Below are 27,219 nucleotides of genomic sequence, written 5' to 3'. Positions count from 1 at the left end.
TCATGGGAAGCAGATTTTATTGTCCAGAGCTACATACTTGTAGATTGGTCCCATTATGAAAATGAATAAATATACAGCTTTTAAACTCCTTACAACATGTACATGGCCGTTTCGGCAGAAATATATCCAGGAGTTGTTATTCCTTTTTGTGCGGGAGTGCTGCTTTGACCAGCTCGTAGATCACAAAGACCGTTCCTAAAAAGCAAAACACAACAAAGTCTAACGGCAAAATATTTGTGTAATGAATATATAAATGATATATAAATGATAAACATTAGATAATCGTTATATACTATTAGTTATATATTAATATATATTAATTATATACTATCATTACACAATCATTGCTGTTTTGTAGCATGTAATGAAGCAGCCTAAACAATGATAATCTATATAAACTTTATTTTATTTTTTTTGACTCGCTAAAAATCAATGACCATGTAACAGCAAATTTCAGGTTAATGTACCATCACATACCCAAGATGGTGAGGCCCATTGTGGTGCGGTACAGGATGGCATCACCAGCACCTCCCTTCAAATGAACTGGAATGCCATTATTCTCCTAGGAGACACCAAAATAAGAACAGATTATTGTACATAACACAACAAATGTATAGTCTTTATTAAATATTAAATATGCAGCACTATCATTCATTTTTATTAACGGGGCTTTTAATATTCGTGTGGTTTTCTTTTTTATTCCCTGAGAAAATTCTCACCAAGAGAGCAGATTGTTTTAGTGATATTGATCAATACGTGCAAAAGCCAGAGAATGTTTGAATACGTTCATTCTTTATGTTGCCATACTAAGTGTTCACTGACAGGGGAAACAAAGCAGATAAGAAAAAGGGTGGGGAAAAATATAAAAATAAAAAGGAATGATTAAATTGCCTTCAATAAACAACACCCGGAATAAAACCCCAAAGCGCTCTCTACAGACTACAAGCATGAATTACAGAACTATGCTGCATATGAAAGCATGTGCACTGCTACTGTACCTATAGGTACAGGTATATTAAATGCTTCTGTTAGACTCAGTCAGCACACCATACGCAGGTTAGTGTGATAGAGTCTTGTTCAGCTATAATATACTTATCTGTTGGACATGTTTCAAGTGCAACAACCTGAGTGTGAAGTGAAGACACACACACACACACACACACAAACAAACTTCTATAAAAAATAAATAAAGACAGGATGCTACATTACTGATTAGGTGCACACTTTGATGATGATATAAATGATACAATAATGCAAATGATCTAACTCCTTGGAAACTGTAATACCGTTTTATTACCAGTGTAATATTAATGTCTACATTTCGGACCGTTTTGATCAGTTGACGTGAATAACTCTTTAGGGCTTATATTAGTACATTATCTCATAACACAAGAAATATTTATAATGCGATGCTTTTCAATTCTGAAATCTAATTGCTCAGAAAGCAGCAGCATGGGGTTTTTCTCTAACAAGCTAAAATGTTTAATGAAGGGCTGCAACAAAAAAATAAATCGATAAAATCGCTAATAATCAATAATGAAATTCGTTTTCATTATCAATTAGTTAGGCTGCTCAAGTCACGGTTTTGCGTTAAAGCAAGAGAACACAGCCGCCTGCGAAAATGGCGGACAGTACAGGGTCAACCGGCAGCAGGGAAAAGTGTGCTTCCCAAGTCATGCAACAAGGAAAAATGTACCTGGAAGTAATGCAAAGGGGAGTTTGTGTGGGATTGAAGCACCACAGTGATGCACAAGCACGTGAAAAAAGAAAACACACTGTTCTGTCGTGACTCGGGAGCATTAGGTTGCGCAATCGGCTCGCTCGCAACAGTGATGGATTCAGTTAATCCGGTACGAACAAACGCTAAATCTAAAAGCAGCAAATAACAGCAGCAGTAAACAATTATATTTAAAGTCACTGTTGTGGTTTTCAGCGAATGATTATGAATTCGCACACCAATGATTTTTTTAAATAAAGCCGTTCAATTGCTGCATTTAATTCGCTTATTATAGCTTTTTTTACTTCTGTTTTTTTAAATGTGATTTTCTGCGGCTTTACTACGTTCAAATGCTCATTTTCGGTGTTTGTATATTTAATTGATGCATTTAATTATCATACAAAATCGAATTAATTATTTATTCTAGATGCTTATATCTTCACAACTGAACAAAATTAATTTTAACAAAAATTGCAAAAACAATGTATTATATTTTATATTGACTTTTTAACATGGTTGTCATGGTTGTAACAAAATACAATACAAACGTTGATTTCTGCAAATTGCTTCAGTTTTCATACTCAAATGCTGTTGTGTTTTTTTTTTTTTTTACAGAAACATCCCAGCATGAGTGAACTTGTTCAAAGTAGAAATCCCTCATGCACTCAACAACAAGCAGCTACTATAAGCTTTGTCAAGGTTAGAAATGTCAATATTAAAAATAGTTAAACTCACTATGTGGCTTTTGCATTTTTTAAGGACACTTTTATACAAAAAATACACTGAATTAGAGTTTTATATGTTTATAATAAGCAACACATCTAGTAAAATTTATTTAAAAAAAAATGTATAAATAAAAATAGAAATAAAAAAAAATTTACAAAAAAACTTATCGAAAAAGAAGAAATGAGCACCCGTTTAATCGATTATCAGAATAATCGTTGGTTGCAATCCTAATTTAATTCAAGGGGAAGCAAGGAAACTGTTTATAGCTGCTATATTGCAAGTCATAGCAGAATTGATCTGTTTCACACATTTTACAGCAATTATAAACATAAGTATACATGTGGGTGGGCCATGACAACATCAAGTTGACAACAGCAATTCCATTTTGCATTATTTTACTGCAAATCGCATTGTGTTGTGCTCCTAACTTTGTGCATCAATAATGTTTTGTGATCATTAATCCCCTATATAAACTGTGTATGCCGACTCGGCGGTGAAAAAAAATCTAATGCCCAAAACTTCACTTGAGTTCTGTGTAAGTGGGCCATTGTTAACGAAGGGGAAGAAAAGTTAAATTTAGTTCAATTTTAGTAAACACCACAGACCAAGCAACGATTTTCGACAAACAACCAGTGCCGCACGCATTGTTTCCTCAAGTAGAAGAAGACTATCAGTTTCAAAAAAAGGTGAAACGGGGACGCGTTTAAAGAAGCCGTTTCTGGAGTTTAAAGGTAAGACACTCGCATGTTATGTTACTGTACTCTTAATTCTGGGTCTACATTAACAGCAGCATTCATTTGTGCACTAAATGCTGCACCAAGTGTGCAAGGAAATAAAAAGAAAGGATTGTGACTGAAAAGGGCATGACCCCCATTCTCCAGTCATTCCTAGGGAGTTCTCAAAGACCTTCAGAGATTAAAAGCTGTTCAACATAAAGGACAATTAGAACAAAAGAAACAGACTGAAATGTGAAAATGTATAATAAGCTAACCAGATGTGGACATTATTATCCATTAGAAAGACTAATCTGGTCAACGTACCTGGAACAGCTTTTGCTTCTGGGCCACTTTATTCTCCACCTGCCTGCGAGCGCTGCTAGTTAGTGTCCGCCGGGACAGCTGATGAATCGCCTGGAAACATGGAGAACAATTATTACAGCACTGGGCGCCATTCTTCATGTGCGCATTACTCTAATCGTTAGAATGGATTGTTGAACATTTGACAGGATCCTGAATTTCTTTCATATAAACACAGCTCAGTCAATTTTTCAGATTTTTTTTTTTTAAACTATACAGCAGATGGCGCTGCTGGTCCTCCTGAGCTCTGTTTCCTCAGGGTTCTCTCCTACACCCAGTGTATTTTCACCTCCTGCTAAATATTCCCATTATAAGATTCAAATCCACCACCATCCCATCATTCTGTATACACGAATGCAAGAATGGTCCAAGTATTCACAGACTACTTTTAGTTGGCAGTTTTGATACAAATTAAATGCCCTGTGCTGGAAATATGATAATATTGTCCGCCAAAACGGTCATCTCAAAACAGCTAAACCAATTCTAAAAACTCATTCAGAATTATTATTTTCTGTTGAAGCACAGGTTCCCAATCCATGGTCTTGGAGAACTAGGACCTGTCCTGCCCATATCACTGTCCTATCACACACCTCAACTCAGGAAGGTCTACTCAATAGACTAGTACTTATTAGCGTTAATACTAAAACACACAGGACAGGACCAGGGATGGGGAAACCTATTCTTTAGAAGAAATGAATAATAAAGACCTCATCCAAGCAGAAAAAGAAGGTAAAAGAACAGATGTCTCAAGCAGACGTTTTGACTGATGGAGACCTGTTTAGCTGTTGAATAAAAACCTCCCTCAGCTCAGATTCCTTTCATCCATACACTCCTTTTTCTCTTGTTTATTGTCCTGTTTATATGCACATTGCTGCAGCTGGGATCACTTATCAGCTCTTCATTAAAAAAGCACTTCTTATTAGTGTCTCTTTCTCTCTCTCTTTTTTCAACTTCCAGTTTTACACTATTATTATTCTAGATTTTTAATGTTTATTATTTTATTATGCATTCATACAGATCATGAACTTATTAGAACTACTAAATTATTATAACCTTGGTAGTTCAGTTTATAATTATTTCGGGGTATTCATTAATACATTTTTGGTAGTTAATCATATAATTTGGGATGTGAATAAAACACACATCTGGGAAGTTAATTTTTATTTTGAATAGTTATTACTTGTTTGTGTAGCTAATAATATACATGAATATGGGTAGTTAGAGAATAATTCATTCAATAGATTGCAGCTCGCTCTAATTGTTATTCAGATTTATCTTTCCTAATTTACATCCTTTTAGAAAACCTGTGATATTTATAATAACTACTTCCTTATACTCGCTGTTTGATTAAACCAGCCATCCGATCTTGTCCTTCCAGGCCTGACTAGCGAACTAGCTAAAATATTACCCAATGAAATGTATTATCTTATCGCAGCTCGGAAATAGATTACTTCCCCAAACCCTATATTTCAATCTTATTAATAATTTTACGGTTCTAAAATATAATTTACTGTTCGAACTCACCGCAATGTGCCTATACATGATCTCCTTCTACCGCTTAGTCTCTCCAGCCAAGGACACTGAGACGGAAATAGAGGTTCAATCCCAAACGCCCTTTTGCTCCCTATATAAGGGCACTACATGCGCCATTATAAACGCCCCTTTTGCAGCCTACTTAGTGCAATATAAGTCCTTATTCGAGCTATTTCGGATAGAACCGGTGCATTGACTGTGGTTCGTCGTTATATTGCCGCCTGCTGTTGTGGCGTGGTACTACAGTTTCTAAGTCATGTGATATGTTGCACTATACAGTATAATCTACACTGTGTATCAAGTATTCTTCCGGTTTATTTTATATATATATATATATATATATATATATATATATATATATATATATATATATATATATATATATATATATATATATATAAATAGAAACTAAGTGATCTATCTTTTGTATTAATTTTCAAGCATCACCAAATTTGTCTCTGAACATACATACATACATACATACATACACACATATATACGTCACACTTTCTATGAAATACATAATTTAATTTCACTAACATTTACCTTACAAAATACTTCTGGCCAGTAATTAGAGCAGAGAGGCCCAAATTAGGGTCTGTGAGCCAAAGTTTGCTCATGGTGACCTTTGATTTGGTCCACCATGTTATTAGATGTCAAATAAATACTGAAAATGGCATTTGAAAAAACTTTAAAATAAAAACCAGCTTTATGTCTCTCATTATAGATCAGTGAATAGCTGTAAAAGGCAGTGAATTCTGTTGTACAATAAATAGGAGTTTTTCTCACTTTACTATAAGTTACACTGAACTAGAACCTTGAAGTTAAAATTGCATTAGTTACACAGATTACAGTCATGTTGTCTGTTATTTAAAATGTTAAGAAATCATAAGTGAAAGGAAGCATAGGAACTAATTCTAAATATAATGTTTGGTATAATGCAACAGTCATCTTTTGCCCACAGCACCACAATCAAGTTTGATTTTTTGGCCCTTTACAGGAAAAAGTTTGGGCACCTCTGAATTGAACCATTAGAAAGCTGAAACCTTTCAAATTTGTGTATTAATTAGGGATGCACCGAAACAGTTTGTTGTGATGACGCAAACAAAAACCGCTGCCTGCACGTGCTTGTCTGAAACAACATGTCTGCGGTGTGGATGTATTTCAGTATATCTGAGAAAGACCCACGGATAGCGATTTGCAAAACATGTAATGCCGAAATTTTGCAAAAACTTTCTCCACGTCGGGTTTAATTTATCACCTGAAATCCAAACATCCCGATCGCTATGCTGAATATGAGAGGAACGCGGCACAGAAAAGCAAAACTCCTCCGAGCACGCGCACTCCGTCTGTGGCGGACGTTTTTAAAAAGGCAGGAAGTTTCCCAGTGATAGTGTTGTACTGTATTGTATCTTTAAGCAGTTGCACTTGTTCTGAATGCACTTTGTTTTTATGAAATAACATATTTAATTGTACAACCTTTCAGCAGGCCAGAGGGCCTGTACATTATTATTTAATGTACACATGAGTGCATTAAGTTAAACATTTAAGTTTGAATTTTAATTTATTTTATCCTGTGCATTGCTGCAATGTGCTATAAATAAATATTTTCATCATTTGTAATTGATTTATTCTTTGAAACCTTAATATTAATTTATGCAATTGAAATGCCTTGATTTTAGTAAGTTTAGTACACAATCATAGCCATAAATGCAATGGTAATAATAGGCATAATTTCTTTCAGTGTTTCGGTTTCGGCCAAGAATTTTCATTTCGGTGCATCCCTAGTGTTAATCTTTATAAGCATTTACAACCATATTACTGGGTGTCCAAGATTTATTTTATAATGAAACAAAAAAAAAAACCTTGCCTTAAAACGCTGACTTTCCACTGATTACTAATTCTCAGTAAAATTATAACTTTATAAATATTTTATGGCAAGTTTGGTAGAGAAAACCTTAAACTATAGCCTAAATAACACACCATCCCTCCCAAATCAGATTTTTCAAATCAATGTTTTTTTATTTAGTGTTTCCTCATTCTTCACACCACCCTGAGATTAATTCCTGCCCATGCAACTACATGTGCATGCTGATGATGGAAAATACTTTCCTGCATGTTTAACTTCCTGCTAATTCAGACTTTATTGACATGTAGCTTCATCTTTACCTTAAGACAATGCAAGAGTGCTTCCTTCCTTTATTCTTCCCACCTCTTTCACTTCGCTATCTGTACACAAGCCACTATTAATGCCATTGTACATGTCATCTCACTGTGGCGAGTTTCTGCTTCAATTGTGTTGCATTGCTGCATCGAATCCTGGAAATCCCCAACACTTCTACATTCGTTCTCATTAACATGCTACTAGATCATGCAAATTGCTGTGAAACCGGTTCTTGTACTTCTGTTAGGAGCCAAAACTGAGAACTGACTGTTACTGAGGTCCCATATGTAATTATTAAATATTCATACTGAACTACACTGTCATTGCAAAGTACATGAGTCAGCAAAACAAAAAATACAACACCGAGGAACAAACTGTCACCAGAACCACTACATCCATCTCAGGGGTTGCAGAATGAACATTTTACTGTGTTTAAGAGTTTATATTCTCTTTAATAATATAATGTGACCTCGTTATGAAAAACGAGAATTAAAAACCTGAAAAGTTCACTTCCAGCTTATTTTATTTCTGTGGAAACACACAAACATCCATGAAAGTGGGCAAAATGGGGGATATAAAGCTGTGCCAAGCCTAAAGTGCAAAAAACATGTTAACCCCTGATACCAAACAATTCAAGCCATAAAACAAAAAGCCAGATTAAAAAAAACAAAAAGCATTTCAACAGAGCAAAATGTGCATTTAAATAACAAACAGGTCTACAGATATCTCTGAGTGAGGTCATGGCACCTACATAAAGAAATTAGTTTTGATCCCAAATTGCTTAAAAAAACGAAAACAAAACAAACTTTACACTCTATAACCTGTTAGAGATGTTGACCTACTAGATCACATGCTGCAACACTTAGGCAGGAATTTAGCTCTGAAACTTACACCATCTATACATTCAGTGTAATTAAGTGACCTAGTCGCACTTATGCAAGCCTGTCCACAAATATACACATCATTATAGAAGCCTTTTAACACAAATACTGGCAGAAAAAAAATTAAATCATGACTTTAATACAGTACATCATGAACCTGTTTAAAAATAAATACATCTATATAATTCAACAACTGTCAAACATAATGCTCCGCATTGCTGCACTCCAAGGACAAGACTCAAATACCCGAGAGGTACGAGCGCACACATCCATACAAACACAACGAGACAAGCTTATTAGAGAAGTGGTTGGTCTTCAACATGCGTGTGGGAGACGGCATGCAGGCGATCGCACGGACTTAGTTGGGAACGTCGGAGCTGTTGTTGCGGTTGCCGTATTTGTGGTGGATAAGGAGCAGGACGACTCCGAGGAAGAAGCAGACAGAGCCTACGGTGATGTAGGCGATGCCCAGGAACGGGTTCTTCCCTCCCATCCACGAGATGGTGCTAAGGATCATGCGCTTTCGGCCATCGAAACTGCGCACGGGATAATCTGAGAGCGAGAGGTTAAGGAGCGCAACATAACAGCATTCGCAAAGCAGTTCAACTTCAGAGCAGTTCAGTATAATACAATATTTCTCTTCAATAGATAGTAAGTGTACACCGATCAGGTAGAACATTATGACCACCTGCCTGATGTTGGCTGGTCTGTGGCTAGCAGCCTGTCACACAACAAACTGCGATGCACTGTGTATTCTGTCTATGCACCTTTCTATCAGAGCCGGCATTAACTTCACAAGAGATCGTCTGTTGGATCGGACAACACGTGCATCAATGAGCCTCGGCCACACATGACCCTGTCGCCAGGTTCACCACTGTTCCTTCCTAAGAGCACTTTTAGATACTGACCATTGCAGATCGGGAACAGCCCACAAGATCTGCCGTTTTGGAGATGCTCTGACCCAGTCGTCTAGACATCACAATTTAGCTTTTGTCAAACTCACTCAAGTCCTTACACTTGCCCATTTTTCTTGCATTTCACACGTCGACTTTGAGGACAAAATGTTAATTTGCTGCCTAATAATATCCCACCCACTAACAGGTGCCATGATGAAGAGATGATCAGTGTTATTCACATCACAGGTCATAATTTTATAATTGCATGATGTTATGCCTGATCAGTGCACAAGTTCAGGTTTAAAATTCTCATCTGGATCAGTTATTAGTGATAAACTCTTAAAAATGCATTAGCTGCTCAATCGTGCAACGATCGTCACCTGCTCAGATCCCCTAAATAAACTTGGATTCAGTTCTGAAAGGATACTGTAAGTGACTTCTAGAGTGTAGTTGCCTCTGGGAAGCGTCGGCGTCATGTTGTTCTTCTTCTGGATGATGCGGTAGAGTTTCCTAAACGTGGGCAGGGCAGCCGTCCGCATCCACACGATAAAGTCTTCGTTGATAAAGCCGTTGTTCTCGGGATCCGAGTCCAGCTCGTACACAGGCTTGCCCCAGTTGACCGGTTTCGCAGTTCCTGAAATAGAAAAGACTTGTTATAGGAGGGGAATGGAATGGAAATTGGAAAGGGGGGGTGATCAGGTGGAAAATCAAACTAGCTGTCTGAATCGTTTACTGCAGACTAAAAACCACAACTCTTCATTTATAACCTCTGATTAAAAAAAGAACAAAAAAAACAAACTCCTCAGTTTTTACTTCTGAGGAACCTCAGAATTAGGTGATGTCAAGTCAGCATGAACAGTGAACAGTGTAACTTTCTGGTACTTTTAAATATATACTCTATATGCAAGTATTTACATTAATAAATATACAGACATTCACTTATTAAATCGATAATAGTTCATGCTTTGAACTAGCACCCACCTGGAAGCATAAAGCTCAAACATGACACTAATCTGAGCTCCAACTTCCCAGTTCCAGGGTCACAAAGCACTACACTAAATCGGGCTTTGGACCATGTTAAGATTTATAAACTAGCCGTTTTACAATCCGTATTTAATTTAAAGGGTCTTGCATCCTGAAATTTTACATTTTTACCTTGGAAAACAGCAGTGAGGTTGGAGTTACTGCCACCAGGGTTTCTGAATTTCACATGCTTATCAGTCCACCAGGCGATGCCCTTCTTCACCAGAGGAATTATGTTTCTGGTTCCATTGGGATCAAGATAAATCAACTCCAGCGTGTCTGCAGAAATGAAAGAAAAACAAAGATTGTTGACAACCACGCTGGCTTTTGTTTAATCCATGACTCTAAAAAATTCCTTTTTTCCCTACCATTAAACATGCTGTTGGCTATAGCACCACAGGGGGCAATGGGTGATTTTCCAATCATGCGGTACGGCTCACATTCTTTGCTCGGATCCTGTGGTGGAAAAACATACACAGTGAGGACTACTGATCATACCAGTCACCTGAGGCTGTAGAGAATTTTTCAAATGCATTTCTACCTTGAGAGATGACGTGTCCCCGTTCAGCTGGCTGTCATCTCTGGATTTGACATAGCGACGATGGTTTTGGTAGAAGTTTGAAAGGCCGTAGTACATAAAAACATTACTCTGGGGATTTAGAAGGGGAAAAATAGTGAGTTTTAAAATGATTTTAGAATGATTTTATCCACATAAAATTAAGGATGCAAAATTGTAATGTGATGTGCTTCTAATTTAGGAGAGACCACTACTATTCTAAATTAAAATTCATGGACCCCCTCAGTATAGACATTGCTTATCTTTGTCAAGTAATATTTCAAAGCTTTCTATTTCTAAACTTTCCACTTATAGTACACAGCTACTCTGATTAATGTTAGCTTGAAAGATGAAGACAAACGGCATAAAACTGCAGTGACGTGGTTTCCAAGTGAGTGCGTCATAGGTTCAGCTGTTTGTGGTCTTAAAGCAAAACAGGAACCTATCTAGTAAGTGTGCTTTAGTTCCTCAAATTCTCTGTGTAAATGAATCCCGTAGTACCTACCTATATATACTTATACACTATCTAAATACACTAAAGCGTATAAAATAAAGTCAAACTGTGGGTTTACCTCGAAGGGCTGCTCAAGAGAGAAGGGCAGTGAGCATTTACATGGCATTGTGCTGTTCCAGCTGCTTTGTGAACAGTTGTAGCAAGGACTAGAGGCGTCTGTTCCTGTGTAATCAATCTGGTAACACACACAAAAAAAAGTAGAAAAACAGAGTTATAGACACTGCAAAAAAACAAAACCTTGCTGTTTGTTGTTGTTCGTACTGTTGCCATGTTTCTCCAAAACAGCTACATTTACCATCTATAAAACAAGCTGCTAAACAGCTACAATAACAGCTGTAAACGGTTGTTATTGCACCCGCACTCTTTTTTTTACTTTTGTTAATTACGCTAAAAAAAGCTCGTTGTTTTACAGAAATCACAGCGCAGCCACTGGAAACTAATTGCTCAATGGCAAAAAAAATATTTCCACAGACAAGTTAAACCTACCTGCTAAATAAAACAAGCGTTAAAGCAGTCAAACCTGTACTTTCTTCGAGCCAACCATATGGGTGCTTTTAATGTGTTATTATTACATGACAAATCTTTTGCTGTTGTACTTTCTACACCACAATCAAAATAGTGTTCCTAGTGCGTGGCTGCCACTGGGACAGCCAACCCAGTGCGTGGCTGCCACTAAGACAGCCATCCTAGTGCTTGGCTGCCACTGTTGGGACAATTTCCTAGTGCTTGGCTGCCAGCAGAACTGCTTTCCTACAGCATGGCTGCCTCTAAACAGAACAGCTTTTTTTGGCTGCCGTTTGGAAAGCTTTTCTAGTGATTTGTTGCCATTTGCACAGCTTCATAGTGCCTAGTTGATACTGGGACAGCTTTCCTGGTGCTTTATTGCCACTGGGACAACCTTCCTGATGGATCACTGCCATTGGGACAACTTTCATAGTGCTTGTCTTTCACTGACTGGAACAGCTTACTTGGATGCCACTTGGACAGCTTTCATAATGATTTGTTGCCATTTGTTGACAGTTTTCATAGTGCCTCGCTGCCATTGGGACAGCTTCCTGGTGCTTGGGTTGCACTGACTGGAACAGCTTTCTTACTGCCCCGTTAAAGAATGACTTGACATGAGCTTAACGCTGCCAGAATAATAACTAACTGTGCATCAAGCACTGCAGTTGGCCTCACATTTGAAACATCGGTTACACATTTTTGCTGACAAGCAGCTAATGACCAAAGCGTGTAGAAAGTAAGACGAAATCAAAGCTAGTGTAAAATGCAAGTCACGGTGTTGCTCGTCCTCACCTCAAACTCCTTGATATTGTTGGAGGTTACGTACAGCCCGATACCGATAGGGATGAAGATCAGCCCTATAACGAAGAAGGCGGGTAACACCGTGCCAGCTGTAAGGATGGGCTGCCATGCCGGTAAACGCTGCTGTTTGAAAGCCGTGTTGTCTGGTTTCTTACTCCGGACGGCGTTCCCAGTGGCTCCCGAGGCCCCGGAATGATGGCCGTCTTCCTCCTTAGCGTTGTAGCTGGACGCCATCATGTTTGCAGCTGAAGCCAGACTAGACTAGCTTAGCTTACCACAGTGATTAATTCAGACAAAATTCGAGACCACGCAGCTATTAAGTTATTTAATCTATATTTTATTATTAATATTATTTAATCTATATTAGATATGCCTGACAGCTGCATGTATGCGACCTCATGGAGAACAAATGCAGAGTTTTATCCGCTCTAGGTTCAGTTTATTTCTGCTTCATCGAGGCGACGTCTTTGCGGAAGTTGACACTCACCCAACGTGATGACATCATGCATCACGTGGGTACGTTCACCCTGCGTAATGACGTCACATCAACCCATGCAATACAAAGAGTCCAAAATTGATCATTTTTATGGACATATTGATTTTTATTTGCTAGATATATTATACGTTTACAAGTGTACATTTTCCGCGTTATCTCCGAAAGCCGACAATTCTTCCTCCCAAAAGGCTCAGTGCCAAATTTCCTTTAAAACTTTATACAGTAGTATTACCTACAATACTTGTCCAACTGTTCAAATAAATCTTGCCTCATTGTACATTATAACATTATTTGCCATAATACATCTACACAGTAATTCTGATGTTCACCCATGTAATACACTACGCTACACATACTGTCCGCTTTACCAGGCCCACCTGTACACCTGCACATTCATAAGCGAGTAAAAAGTGCATCTGCAGTACACCTGAAATATGCAACAAACTTCTAAAATATCTTGCATTCGATTGTATAATTACAATTATTTCAGTATCCTACATTATATCCTTCCTCGCTTTTATCCTGTCAAAAGTTATACGTACAATGTTAACACACATTACAACATTGATAACATTTTATTGTTAACGAAAGTGCTCATCATATCTTGCAATTCCCATGTACAAGGTCATTTTTATATATATATATATATATATATATATATATATATATATATATATATATATATATATATATATATATATATATATATATATGCATATGATCGACCAATTCTGCTTAAGGAAGCACATCCAGACTGTACAGATTTTACCGTGCGTTAATAAAACTAATTAAATTCTATGTATTTCTTTTGTCTTGTAATGTCTATAAAGTCTTATAATCCGTATTTCTATATAGTAATTCTATAATGTCAGTGTAGGTGTATACAATACATTTCCACATCAATACCATCCTAACTGCACATATATACTGTATATATATATATATATATATATATATATATATATATATATATATATATATATATATATATATATATATACAAAATTCTGATTCCTTTAAAATGAAATTAAAACAAAATAAAATCAATCAACTATTTCTCCTATACAATCACTGATATCTTATATGTATATGTATCTTGTGTGTCTCTTATTTGTAATTGTCAGTAGTGTTTGCATGATGATGATTTCAATACAGCTCTTTCTACTGACATACATTCACTTTCCTTTACAACACAACTTATATCTTTACTTACATCTTAGCAAAACTTACATCTTAGCAAAATATCCATTTAATCATAATATATTAAGGAAATATGTCAGGAACAAAAGGGACTTGTGTGCTTCAGATTCCTAGCTTGGTTCCAGGGTTAAGTTCAGGGTGGTGCTGATTTAGGTGCCAGATGTGGAGAGTTGTGGAGTTGAACAGTCTGAGCTGTGGAGATGTTTGGCTTTAGTTCTAAAACTCAACGAGGCTCCAAAGTCATACGGAGCACAACATTTTCTGCAGGTGAAAAAAGGAAAAGTTAACTGATATAACAGCTTACTCTTTTGTAACTAAATGGAGGAAATTATTGACCAGTTTTTAAATACTCTGAATTAGACTACACTGCCCATAAAAGAGATATACATAGACCAAAAATAAGTATCTCTATAATTAAAGGTCAGTTCCAGGCCTAGGACTAGCCTAAAATGGATCAATGGTTGAACCATATGCAAGAATTTAAGACCAATAACCGGTTTATTCTTCTTGTATTTCATGCTTAAATAAGAAATATTATTATCATGCTGTATAACTGTAACTAATGTTATAGATTAAAATTTCTTCTGAAAGACCAGTAGACTGTGCTGACATGCCAACTTCACTGCAGATGCTTCATTGTGATCGAATGATAAGAATGACAAAATCAATAAAAAATTATTTTGCATAAATCTGTTCGGGACATTCGAATGGAGTTTATAATTTATCACAGAGCTGCCTAATTGAAGTCTGTGTTATTCAAAATGCATTAAAAGCTATAGTTAGGCTATACTATATCATATATGTCTTAAGCTCTATATATAAAGCACTTACAATAGGTCTCAGTTTTGGTGCATTCTTTTTTTTTTTTTTAGAAACAAATTGTGTTATGAGCGGTGAAATTATGGTGCTAGTTAATAAGTGGGAAAATGAGTTGAAATGATTCAATAATACAAATAAAATTGAAAATCTATAGTTGCGTGACTGATAATATGATGAAATAAAAAATTGAGTAGAGAAGCCAGGACCACACAGATTAGTAGCTCTTTAGATGAGTGGAATGTTCCTCAATAACCTTTAATGCATGACATTAATCAGACCTTTCAGGACGGTCTGACGGAACCACCTTCAGTAACAAATATGTTTCTGTCATCATTATATTCCTAAACAGATTCATCAAACAACAAACCCCTTATGTACTTGTTGCCTGATTCTCTTGTAGATTAGAGACACATCCAAAAATAACACCAAGCTGTTTTGAACATTTTGAACATTTCCTCATATTCTAGACTTGTGTTGTCTTGTAGAGTTCATCTTCATTAGATCTAGTGAATGGTGGGAAATTCCCCAGCATTTCCACCCTACCTGTAAAAAACATGTATGCCATCATGAAGCTTGCCAAGTTTATATGTTGATCATTGAGGCCTGGATCTGCAAAGTTCACTAGGAGAAATTTATTCTCTTTAAAACCTGTTTTTCAGAAATGACTTGACATAGATAGCATCATTTACTTCCCAACCAATCTTGTTTAGAATGTGGAGATCGTTGTTTTCAGATGAACATTGTCTTTCAAGGGTAGAGAACTTAGTCTTAGCACGCTAGAGTGTATATATTATATATACTCCAGTATATAAATATATCTCCATTCAGAGTCACTATTTTGACATCTGCTAGTTTCTGAATATATGAACTGAATTGATTAGGCTTTTTGTTCCTGTCACTACCAACTTAATCAAAGCTTGGCATTTAGACAGACTGTGTGTTCGAAGTGTATTCATCTCAGTTCCCTGGTGGTCTAGTGGTTAGGATGCCGTGCTCTCATCGCTGCGGCCTGGGTTCGATTCCCGGTCAGGGAACCAGCCAGTGCACTCTTACTGCCGGTCCCAAGCTCGGATAAATGGGGAGGGTTGCGTTAGGAAGGGCATCCAGCGTAAAAACATGTGCCAAATCAAACATGCGGATCATGATTACGGATGATCCGCTGTAGCGACCTCTAATGGGAGAAGCCGAAAGAAAGTGTGTGTTCTCAACAACTCATTTGCTACCCAATATCTACATAGAGGACAATATTAAAATATATATAGATATTTATTTGAGAATAAAAGTGTTAAAAATAGAAAATAAAAGGAATAGAATAGCTGCAAAAACCTTTTTTTTTTTTTTAACCAAATCCAGAATGTTTTTGCCACACAAATGTGTGCAATTAATACAATCGAACAAAGATGTTTGTATCTAATCTAATCTGATACTGTAGCAAAATTGCACCAAACTTGGTTTTATGTACACTCTATAACCAGAGAGTGGCGCAAGATATCTAAAAATGATTTAAGAAGTAATGTAAGTTAGTTTTTTTGGTGTCTGCATCCTGCAAAGTTGCTTAGTATAATTACAACAGTGGCGAGCTGTCAGGACCAACAAGGCTTTCTCCGCTGGCCTAAACACTCTCTGAATCACTGACTTACATCTTAATGTATTTTTGTCTATGAATATGTATAAAATTATTCCCAACATTTAGTTCTCTTCATTTTAGTGCTTTTCTCTTAGTTGTGCTGCTTCCAGGAGTGTCTTTTATGTTAGAGATTCTATCCTGTCAGATGTTCGCATCATGTGTCACCAGGGGCAAAGAAATATGAACATGAGTCCTTCAGAAACGACAATGTGGGCACCTGTAGCATAAAATACATGTTGCTTGAAGCTGTTCGATTTGGCGACACCGGGGCCATCGAATAAGTGTACAGTAACATCAGCATTTTTAAGTTTTTGATTCGATGGTCAGAGAGTGCATTAGTCCTAGCACTGAAGCCACATCTGTAGTAAACTGCACAAGCTCAAAAATATGCATGTAGACTTACTGACTGTTTTTTCATTCCACAATAGCGGACAGAGGAGAAAAAATTGATTTGGTAACAGATATACTAACATTTTCAAGATGGACTTTTTACGAAAAGCTGGACATTATGAGGGAAAGTCAGCCAAAACAGTTTAAAGCAATTGTTAAGCTTTTTCCTGAGCTATCCATGCTTTTGCATTGCTTTTGCATTTTCTTTCCCATAGAATTTGCACAAAAACACAAAATTTGCCTTTATTTAAAATCCCCAGAAAAAAGGTAATGCACAGAAACTCGGGGTCATTTTATGAGGTTAAATATAAAAGCTTTTGCTAAAGATGGTGTATGCAGGTGTTGCAGCTGTGGCTGCAGTGAAAGAAGACGTTGAATTGGGTTAATTTGGTTTCTTGCTTTAGTATTTGCATCCATTCTCACTGCATGATATACCTGTCTGTGATGCAGCGCTCTGGTGTACTGCGTTTCTCAAATATATTGATGGTATTTATAGCTGTGGCACCATAATGTGGTATTAAGAGGTGGATTGAGGTAGGACACCACCGAAGGCCGAGGTGGAAAATGACTTTTCACTAATAATAAAACATTTGATTTATACCGCTTTTTCACTTTTTCAGCTGATTTAAAATGTCAGTCATTTGCTCTCATTATCTGCTTTTGAAACACTTTAGTGAAATCTACTGACCTTTGATGAGTACTGCATGCTCGGGGAAGCTTTTTATGGAGCAATTTCCTTGTTTATGCAGATGAGAGAATTAAATGAAGCATTATGGAGTGCATTATGGCACACCTAATGGAGGTTTCCTAGTGAATGCTTTATTCAAATTAACATGACAACTTATACATGAAAATGGTGTGACATAAAAAAAAAAAAAAAAAGGCAATGTATAGATGTTGAGGGATGGAAAAATTTCATTTATTTAGGCTTGGTGCAAATTAATCAAAAATGACAGATAACATTAAATATTCATTTTTTTGTGGAAACCTCCACTAGCAACTATCATGTCAAGTAGAACAAGGAATTAAATGATAAGAGAAGAAAATTAAGAAAATAAAAACCCAGCCAAGGGGTTAGTAGCCTAACATTGTGCTCTAGTTGGAGAAATTATGTTGCATTTAAACCAAAGAACCGTATGTTCAGTATGTTCAAGTTTCAACACTATATACATGAACTAGTATGTATATACAATACTATATACATACTTTATAGTTTCCAGACCATATTCTTAAAATACAAACGCAATCACATTTTTTGAAAACAGAGATAATAATGATGATACCTGGTTTCTGCAAGTGCTTCAATAGAGAGTCATTACGAGCTTACATCTAACTAAACTAATCAGGTACATCAGTGGCTCTGTATTGCATAGATCAATTCATTTTAGATAATACAGATTGCTAGGAGCTCAGCTCTTGCCCCCCACTGGGGACAATGAACTGATCACTGCAGACTTCCTCAGTTCAATTTTCATTGAATGGCTTTCAGCTCGAGACTCTATCCTGGATACCGCAGAGAGACCCATTACAGTTTTGCCTGGTTTCATACCTTTTGACATAGGGATTCGTGTTGCTGAGCAAGTCCGAGTTGACTGCACATCCGTCCCGGACTGGTAATGAAAAAAAAAATAAAAGGGTACATGTCAAATTAAAGCTTATACAGCATGTTTGACATACTGTCCAAAAGTGCTTCTACGCTTGTAATGGTAGGGCAACTTAAACGTTTAGAAAGGGTATCTTTTTAAATTGCATGTTTAAGTCTGAAAATGATTCCCCAGCCAGAACAGAGCTGCTTAACACCACTCCTTACACTAAAAGACAGCCCACAAGTTATACATAGTTTGAACGCATTGGGAGGCAGTTCAGGGAAGATGGCAAGCCCCTTCATTGCAGATTAAAATTCCCTGCAATTTTCCAAAACAAATTGGTATAATTTGTGTATAAATTCCATCGCTCTCATGATTCAATTGTAGACAGGGATAGCCATCCACTAGATTGCAAGTACTCTGATGCTTCAAGCAATAAAGAGGTTTTCATGGATCCGAAATGCTTCTTATTATATAAAGAGCTATAAGCCGTGTGTTTAGCATGTGACATTTATAACCTACCACCAACAAGCTGATAAGTTACACTTTAAAATTCAGCTCTCAATTAGCTATTGTGCTTGTTTTAGTAGAGGGTCTTATTGTGCCAGGAAATGCTTGTTAGCTTGCATCTGTTCACACATGAAGTCTAGGTAATGCTAAGTGCAAATAGCTTAGACCTATTTATGGTTATATAGGTTGGATCAGTCAGCTGGTGCCAAGTAAAACCATTTTAACAAGAAAATGAATTCCACTTGTTTTCAGGTGGAACTGGCATAACAGATCATTCCAGGGTTAGTTAACAGTCACATGGTAGGTAATGTATTGCACTTATCTATACCTGGACAGAGATCTATCTAGGGAGTAGACACCCCCTGATATCATTTTGAAACAATTCAGAAGCAACTGTAATGTAGAAGATTGCACATCATTATGTTTGGGGTCACAAAGTCACACAGATTTATTAATTGCTAAATAACTAGCAGCAAACAAGTGGTTCAAAGGCTGACATTTTGTGCCATGTGTGGTTTATGCTTACTCACCACCGATTGGGTTGGCCTGGAAGGAGCAGACGTAATGGGGGTTATTGTGATGCTACTTGTCATCTTGCCAGGTGTGGATTTCCCTAAAGAAGTTGAAGACTGTCGAGGAGAACGCAGGACAGTCCCCGCAGTGGCTGTCTCCTTGTTCTCTGTGGATACACTCAAAGGCCTTAATGTGAGTGTGGAACTGCTTCCAGAGTCCTGAGTCCTCTTGAATTGGCTTCCTAGGTGAATATGGATTTTGTTGTCTTCTGTTGTTATAATGTTGGTGTTGGAGTTGTATTTGCGGACTGGTGTTGGCACAGTCTGCTTCTCCGGAGTTACCTTAAACACAGCTCTGCCCATGCTTGAGTTCTCCTGAGGTTCTGGTGAGATAGGTGCCTGCATCACTGGGCTGGTGCTAACTGTAATGACTGAGACAGGAGAACTTGTAGAGTCAGGGTAGGAAATCTTGCTTCCATCTGGGGATTTGGCTCTTGAAATGGCCATAATAGTCACTGGAGACTTGGTCCTGTCCATTGCATCATAGCTGCCCTTTGGTGACATAGTATTTGGTTTAGGGACTATAGTAATGCGTGGTTTCTGCAGCCCTAAAGTAGGGATAATTGTAGTGCTTGAGAAGAAGTCCTCAGCACGAGGACTAGTAATCTCCAATGTTGCAGTGCTGTTTTGATGATCTGGAGTCACCCTTATATGCAGTGGGCGACCTGGTTTTGGTGACATGGTTAACTCTGGTGGCTGAGGTGACACATCACCATTAACTTTATAAGTTAACTTGTCTAAGACATCCTGTGTGTCCATACTTCCTTCTTTCTTCTTCATCCAGGGAATCAATGATTTTTTCATACCTAGTTCTGTAGACGCAGGTGGATAACGTTCTAGCACTGCTGGTTTTTTAAGGCCTTTCTGCCTCAAATTGCTCATCACATGATTTTCTTCCAGAACTGATTTCCTTATGAATACTGCTGGAGTCTCTTCTTCAAGAGCTTCATTAGCATGTGCATCTGTCTGGACAGCTGTTGAGGTAAGAGGGACATCAACTATCCTTCTTCCATTCATGCTCGGTCGTAGTGCTCTGCTGTATCGCTTAGTCACCTCTAACTCTTTGGTGAGGTTTAAGATCTGTTGGCTCATATTTTTCTTTTTATCCTGCTCGTCAATGAGCCTCTGCTGTAGAACTGTGTAATCAACCTGAAGTTGAGATAGCTGATCCTCCTTGTTCATCAGTTCATGAATCTTCTCCTTAAGAGCCAGAACATCTGCCTGCAAATCTCTGGTTTTGGCCTCTTCCATCTTGCACCTCAATCTTAGTTCAGCTTCTTGGCTCACAGCTTCCCCTTTTTCAATGGCTTTGTTTCTGGCAATCTGTGACTTCATTTCTTCCAGCAGCTGAGAAAGGACATTGGCCTTATCCTGCTCCGTTCTGAACTTCTTTTCAAGCATGTCATATTCATCCTCTGTCTTCATCAAATCACCCTCAACAACTTCTAGCTGCTTCAAACGGTTCTTCAACCTATCAATCTCCTCTGTCAACTCTTTAACCTTGTTGTCTTCATCAGCAAATCTTGCCTTGTCTACATCACGTCTGTTTCTAGATTTCCGTTCAGCCTCCTCCAAACAGTCCACCCTCTTTTGCATTAGGTTGACCTTTGTAATAAGATCATTTTTTTTCTCTTCTTCACATGCAAGTCTAGTGCTTAGTTCATTTTTCTCTTTTGTGAGCGCTGACACTTTCGTCTCCATCTCTGACTTCAGTTTCAAAAGCCTTTTGCTCTCTTCAATCAGCTTCTCTGTGATTTCCATGACCTTGCTTTGCTCAGCCTTAAATAGCCTGCTCATGTCCTCACTTTTTCGCTCCTCTTGCTTAAGTCTTTCTGCCATGTTCTTCCTCTCGTCCACTAATATTACAGTAAATGACTTAAGTTTTGTCCAATCGTCTTTTAAGCTACTTTCTGCCTTTTCAAGTCTGGATTCAGCACACTGAAGCTCTTTAACATGATTTTTAACAGTTTCCAGCTCCTTGGTTAAGTTCTTTGTCAAGTTCTTCTCTCGTTCTAGGCTTGTGTGAAGTTGTGTACACTCTGATTTGCTCAAGTTAAACGTTTGCTCTAGTTTCTCCAAGTCTGCCATCCTTTTCTGTAGCTTTTCAATTTCAAGTTTCAGCTCACAACTGTGATTCTCCTCATCTTGAAACTTCCTCCTCAGCTCCTTGCACTGTGCTTCTGCCTTTGTGATCTCTTCATCCTTTCCCTCCATCTCCAGCACTCTCTTACGGAGAGTTTCAAGCTCTGCCATTAGGCTTGAGTTTCCACATTCTCCACTGCTGATTTTGTCCCGTAACTCTTGCAGATCCTCCTCGGATTTCTTAAGTGCTTTGTTACTTTCCTCCAACTCCTCAATTCTTCCAGATAGTTCAGCCTGCTTTGTGCGCAACTGTCGGTTTTGGGACTCCAAACAAGAGAGCTTCGATGTCATGTCCTCATGGTCCTGTGAGAACTTGGCAGTTTTGTGTTCTAACTCCAGTTCCAACTTCTGAATTTTCTGACTGTCCACTTTGTATTTGTTGTTGACACTTTCCAGATGTTGATCTCTCTCTTGCAGCTTTTTGCTGAGGTCCATGATCTTTTGACTTTGCTGATCAATCTGGTCAATGTGGAGCTGCCTCTCATCCACCAACATTAGAGCGAAGGACTTCAGCTTCACCAGCTCTTCTCTTACTTTTTCTAGTCGCCTGCTGTGATCCTTGTCTTTACGGGTTTGGTATGATTTCTCCTGCTCCAACAGTTTCTTTAGTCTAGGAGGAAAACACAATAAAAATAGATCTGTATAAACTGATGGTAAATTGTTAGACAAACAAGTCATCTACATTTCTTTCATTAATAAGCATAAAGTACACAAGAACAGTGTAAGATTTTATATCTCATTTGTTTACCTGACAAATGGGGGACCCACATATGTCAGTGGTGAGAAAACTCAATCAGATGCCTAAATAATATTCAAAGCAAAATGGGATGCAAAGCAGAGAACCAGAAAAGGGAAAAAAATATCACAGCAGAGAACAAAGAAGGGGTTAGAACTGATTCTTAGCCCTCATGTGATTGTCTCTGACAACAGATTAATGTGTTTCACATGCTTGCACGATCACAGTGCCGTAAGATTGTACAAAGTAACATGGCTTGAAAGACTTCCACTAAATCCCTGTTACTCTTATACATGCTTTGCCATCAAGAGCACCGAAAACGCAACCATCCGTGATGTTGGTAAATGTTTACACTGCTTCAGCTCTGCAGGGGACCTTTATGTCACCGCAATAAATCCACTGCAAGTGCCCCAGACCCAATTAAAGATGAAAGAGAAGCCTAATGTGAAGTCAACTTATTTACCAAACTTGGTAAATGGCAGAAATCACATGATCATTAAAAGGATCTTAATCCAACCTGTACGCACCGGTGTGTTTATTTCCTCAACATCCATTAGATTCTAAACAGATTTCAAACTCACCCGCTAACTATGATGTATTCCATGTGAGTCCATGTCTAATGAGTTCTCAGCAGTGTCTGTCGCTATGAGCCATCAAGACTTCAGCAGGGTTGAGTGAAGGTCCCATGCTCCCTGCAGAATTAGCCATCACATTCCAAACATGTCATCAGTGCAAATGAAAGGTGAACGCTGTGCAGAAAGGCACTGCTCCACTCGATGGTGATATCATCCTCCCATATAAGGCACAGGATTGTTCGGCCCTTGTTTGGGCAAAGGAGGAGGGGACTGACAAGGGGGGGGCTGTAGTTTTGCACAAAGTCTGTCCTCTCTCTCTTTTCACTGTTTGCTTAGAACGAAGTCAGGATGTTGTCTCAGGAAATGGACAGGACAACAATTGGTCAAAGTGCCAAGTGGTGAAAGTACTTAAAAAACTCAAGAATTCACAGTTCACATAGCACACAAACCAGGAGTCCGACATGACCCAAATATTTCCCTACTTTGTCGTAACCAAATGTTTCCATGGAGACAGGACAACAATGCAAAAGAAAAAGTTTTGTTATGTTGAGGGAACAATGCCAGACTGTCTAGCTCAGCCCTGTAACCCAGAAATTCCACTGGTGAAGATGTTTTATTTTAGGTCATGAGAACTGTACAACATCAAAACTATGATGGAAACATTTTACAAATCTGTTCTAAGTACCATGCTGCTTGTACCTCATATTTTTTCTTGGGCAGGTTGCTAAAGGCAGCCATTGGTTTAGGGTAAATATTTATGCAAAATATGCAAAATGCCTGAAAAGCTATGACTACCAGGGTCCAGAGGCTCAGTCCATGCAAATACTTCAAGGATGATGTAATCGCAAATGTTAGGTGAAGATCTGAAACTGGCTGTAGATGACCAAACTGCATGTTGCGATTAGTTTTCCCCGGTTCTAAGTACAACGTCCTAAATACTCAGGATTTAAGTATATAACAGACTTTCTGATCTCATCCAGTTTTAACTTATAGCTAAAAATAAACAATAACATCATCTAAAGGAATGTGACCAGGCTATATTATAAGGCTGATGGGAATTTATTAATGAAACTCCTTTTAAAAGCAGCTCTAGGCCTAACCTCCATCAGGAAATGATTATGTATTTAAAAAAAAAAAAAAAAGTGGGGGGGGGGGGTTTAGAACATTAGAAGTACATTTGAAGCATATTAAAAGAGTCCTTTATTTGGAAAATGTTGCAGTGTGAAGGGAGGATAAGTTAACTCTGCTTAAAGTATGAAATAGTTTGATAAAAATTTTAAGAAATGATGCAGAGGGACAGAGGCAAGTCAAGGCTCCTTGTTGGAACTGCCTACACAATAAGTTTTATTGTTCAGGGTGTTTCCGCATAGCGCCCTGCTAACCAATCGCAGGTGCTGTGAGGTCCGAATGACATCACCTGTGATGCATTTCTGAGATGAGAGGATCGGAGAGGAATGTGCTCACACGTTGCTGAAAGATGAGCACTGAGACGAAGCATGAGGCGATGTGAAAGGGAGGGGGGCTTCGAGGGGTCAGAAAGGGCAACTGCAATAGCACAAACATGACCGGATACTTTATGATAGCAATGTATAACTACAGTGCAAATGGTTTCATAAATCCACACTTAAATGCTGACCAGCCAAAATTTTTTTTGTTGTAAAAAACCTACACCTACATACATTGAAAGAAAAGTGCACCTGGACAAGTATTACTGGACATTTTCAATGCTGAACATTATTTCTAACATCATGCAAAAGTTCATGTTGGATCATTTGTGTTTGGTGTTCACACATATATCAAACATACCTACGTACAGTAGTACATTAAAATCAATATTTACAATAATAAATGAATGTAGTGAAACTACTTTCACATGAATTTTATATTATTTTTATTTTGTATTTTTCTATTATTCTATTGTCATTGCCATTACAATTGTTTATTGTATTACTACTACTACTACTACTATACTATTATTATTGCATTTGCCTATTTGTTTATTTATAATTTTCTTTTTTTTTTCTTTTTTTCTTTAAGCAAACTCTTAAATGAATGGAAGCTGTAAGATAAATAAAGTTTAGATTATAATAATTATTATTCTTGGTAGTAGTAGAAATAATGGAAGTAAAGCTCCAGAGTAATACTAACCATGCAAATGCCAGAGAGTAAGTTAGCCAACATTTAGGATAACATTTGCAAAATGTCAAACTGCCTCATCAGTTTGTCAAATTCAACAAAGCATTGATCTGTTTTTCAGATTCTTAACCCATTAAAACCTAATACATGTGTGAAAACTGCTTAAGAATATATAGAAATGTATGTATAAATAAGAATCTATAATATAAAATAAATACTTTGTATACTCTACTTATATTATATAATTTTCTTCAATTTTTCATTCAACTATATACCCAATTAACATTTTTTTTGCTTTAAAAAAATCCTATTTATAAATAAATCCTATTGAACTGCTCTTCGATGAACTGGATCACAAGGACAAAAAGACATATCCAACTAGTGAAGAACACCTATAGCAAGATTTACAAGAGGAATAGCAAAGTATTTTAACTGAATGTTTGGGAAAAATGAACTGTCCGGATGCCAAGTCATGTAAAGATTTTATTCAAACTCTGCACATTTATATATTTGTTCGGGGAAAGTAAATCTTTATACCATTAAATGTTTTACCATGAAATGTTTACAGGCACTGTAATTATAACAAAAATGTAAACATATGAAAAGACAAAACATGGTGGAGATATACTTTAGACTTAAGGTATGTGTAATTATTACAATTTCTTTTTTTTCTTTTTTTGCAGCATTTTACTATACACTTTTTTATTCAAAGTGTTACTCAATTTTTTTTTATTTTACTTTACCGAGTAAAATTTAATTTACAAAAAAATTTGAAATTCCCTAATTTGCCTATGTGAACCTAATGTGAAATTCCCAAATTGAGCAATTGAGTATCCATCACATCATAAGCAGTCTCAGTTGCATGAAATCAGAGCCTGCTAAATGTGCACAACATAATAATGCTTAGGGTGAATACTATTAAAAAAAGGCTTGGAAACCGGAGATGAAACATTCACTTACATAAACACATAACAACACATTAATAGAGAACATGACTGAGTGAACATACACATACACACCATGTGTCGGTTTAACAGCACATTAATTATTATGATTTTTCTCCCATAATTAACTTATCAGTCAATCTGAATACCTTTATAATAAAAGCTTTCAACGGACAAGGGTTAGTGGTTTGGAGCTTGGAGCAGCTACAAGTGCTTTGGAAATGTTTTATTTTCTGCTTAACAGGGTCACCATGTCAACTTTCCATAAACTGCTATGAGCACCCTTGGTGTGAGTGAAGTACCATCTTATTGTGAGCAGCAAGCATTTTATAACACAGGCATGTGGTGGCCATTGTACATTTCCAAGAAATGCCACCGCAAATAAATTGGATAATTAAATTAAGCTGTAATAGGATCTCATTTCCAAGCTTCTAAATAAATGAAAGAACTGTAAACAGGTTTCTGCAGGACAAAATTCTTAATCTGTTCACCTCGTGTCCACATGCATTCAAAGCAAGCAAGCATTTTTATACATGGAGAACAGCCTTTACACATCTATATGCTTAGACATGCTTCGAAGTTGTTAAAACACAGAGGAAATTATCCATGTAATACTCGATGCGATGAGATCAGCGTGTGCATGTCAACCTTGTCATGCCTTCATGCTGAGCACACAAGCGAGTCTGATAGTAATCGTCTTCTGTAAGGGATTTATCAGATGGGGCCAGAATATATTACAAAGTATGTGTCCCAACATGTCAGGCCTCGAGAATGCGAACACAGAGGCATGATGCTCAGCTTGCTCAGTTGTGTGCGCTGCTTATCCAAATAGAGGATAAACATAGCTTTGCCACAGTTAATGAGAAACAGCACTTCTCTGCTGCGCTGATGTAGTCCAGTGGTTCCCAATCCTTTGAATGGAGTTTTTCCTGTGCTGCATATTCTAGTGCTCGTCCTGCTATGACACATCCAGTGGCCATTCAACAGTCTGTTAATAAGCCCATCAGTTGGATCAGGTACGTGGGCAGGAAAAACAATAGGGTTTTCCTGGACCAGAACTACTGAAGAGCTAAGAAGCAGCTGTGAGTGATTCAT

At 37.5% G+C, this 27,219-nt stretch overlaps 3 protein-coding genes across 9 annotated transcripts in view; all 3 read right to left on the bottom strand.

The window, feature by feature from the left end:
- On the bottom strand, nucleotides 1-5,193 carry cox7a2b (cytochrome c oxidase subunit 7A2b). The gene is made up of 4 exons (XM_083562570.1): nucleotides 5,044-5,193; nucleotides 3,484-3,573; nucleotides 478-562; nucleotides 1-195 (listed from the first exon to the last, which is right to left on the bottom strand). Exons 1-4 carry the CDS (start codon nucleotides 5,059-5,061, stop codon nucleotides 137-139), a joined length of 252 nt encoding a protein of 83 aa, XP_083418696.1. The 5' UTR covers nucleotides 5,062-5,193; the 3' UTR covers nucleotides 1-136.
- Nucleotides 5,194-7,721: 2,528 nt separating this feature from the next.
- LOC310737834 (cell cycle control protein 50A-like) lies at nucleotides 7,722-12,919 on the bottom strand. Its single transcript, XM_083562543.1, has 7 exons — nucleotides 12,383-12,919; nucleotides 11,145-11,261; nucleotides 10,558-10,665; nucleotides 10,385-10,472; nucleotides 10,149-10,295; nucleotides 9,421-9,627; nucleotides 7,722-8,649 (listed from the first exon to the last, which is right to left on the bottom strand). The coding sequence occupies exons 1-7, from the start codon at nucleotides 12,626-12,628 to the stop codon at nucleotides 8,456-8,458; spliced, it is 1,107 nt and encodes a 368-aa protein (XP_083418669.1). The 5' UTR covers nucleotides 12,629-12,919; the 3' UTR covers nucleotides 7,722-8,455.
- A 954-nt stretch (nucleotides 12,920-13,873) lies between these two features.
- filip1b (filamin A interacting protein 1b) overlaps nucleotides 13,874-27,219 on the bottom strand; it is a 36,465-nt gene continuing 23,119 nt past the window's right edge. Inside the window, exons 5-9 of one of the 7 annotated variants that reach the window (XM_083562440.1) lie at nucleotides 19,550-22,343; nucleotides 19,348-19,412; nucleotides 18,473-18,533; nucleotides 17,612-17,659; nucleotides 13,874-14,348 (exon numbers count right to left, since the gene is read on the bottom strand). In XM_083562440.1, coding sequence (XP_083418566.1) covers nucleotides 17,645-17,659; nucleotides 18,473-18,533; nucleotides 19,348-19,412; nucleotides 19,550-22,343 — 2,935 coding nt within the window. In that variant the 3' untranslated portion in view covers nucleotides 13,874-14,348; nucleotides 17,612-17,644. Of the gene's footprint in view, nucleotides 14,349-17,611; nucleotides 17,660-17,820; nucleotides 18,534-19,347; nucleotides 19,413-19,549; nucleotides 22,344-23,050; nucleotides 23,366-27,219 lie in introns of those variants that run through there. The other 6 variants (XM_083562438.1, XM_083562439.1, XM_083562443.1 and 3 more) reach the window with 6 other exon arrangements.

This window comes from Silurus aristotelis (assembly GCF_946808225.1).
Source record: "Silurus aristotelis genome assembly, chromosome: 15".
Taxonomy (NCBI): domain Eukaryota; kingdom Metazoa; phylum Chordata; class Actinopteri; order Siluriformes; family Siluridae; genus Silurus; species Silurus aristotelis.
This window is presented reverse-complemented; position numbering and strand designations above follow the sequence as displayed.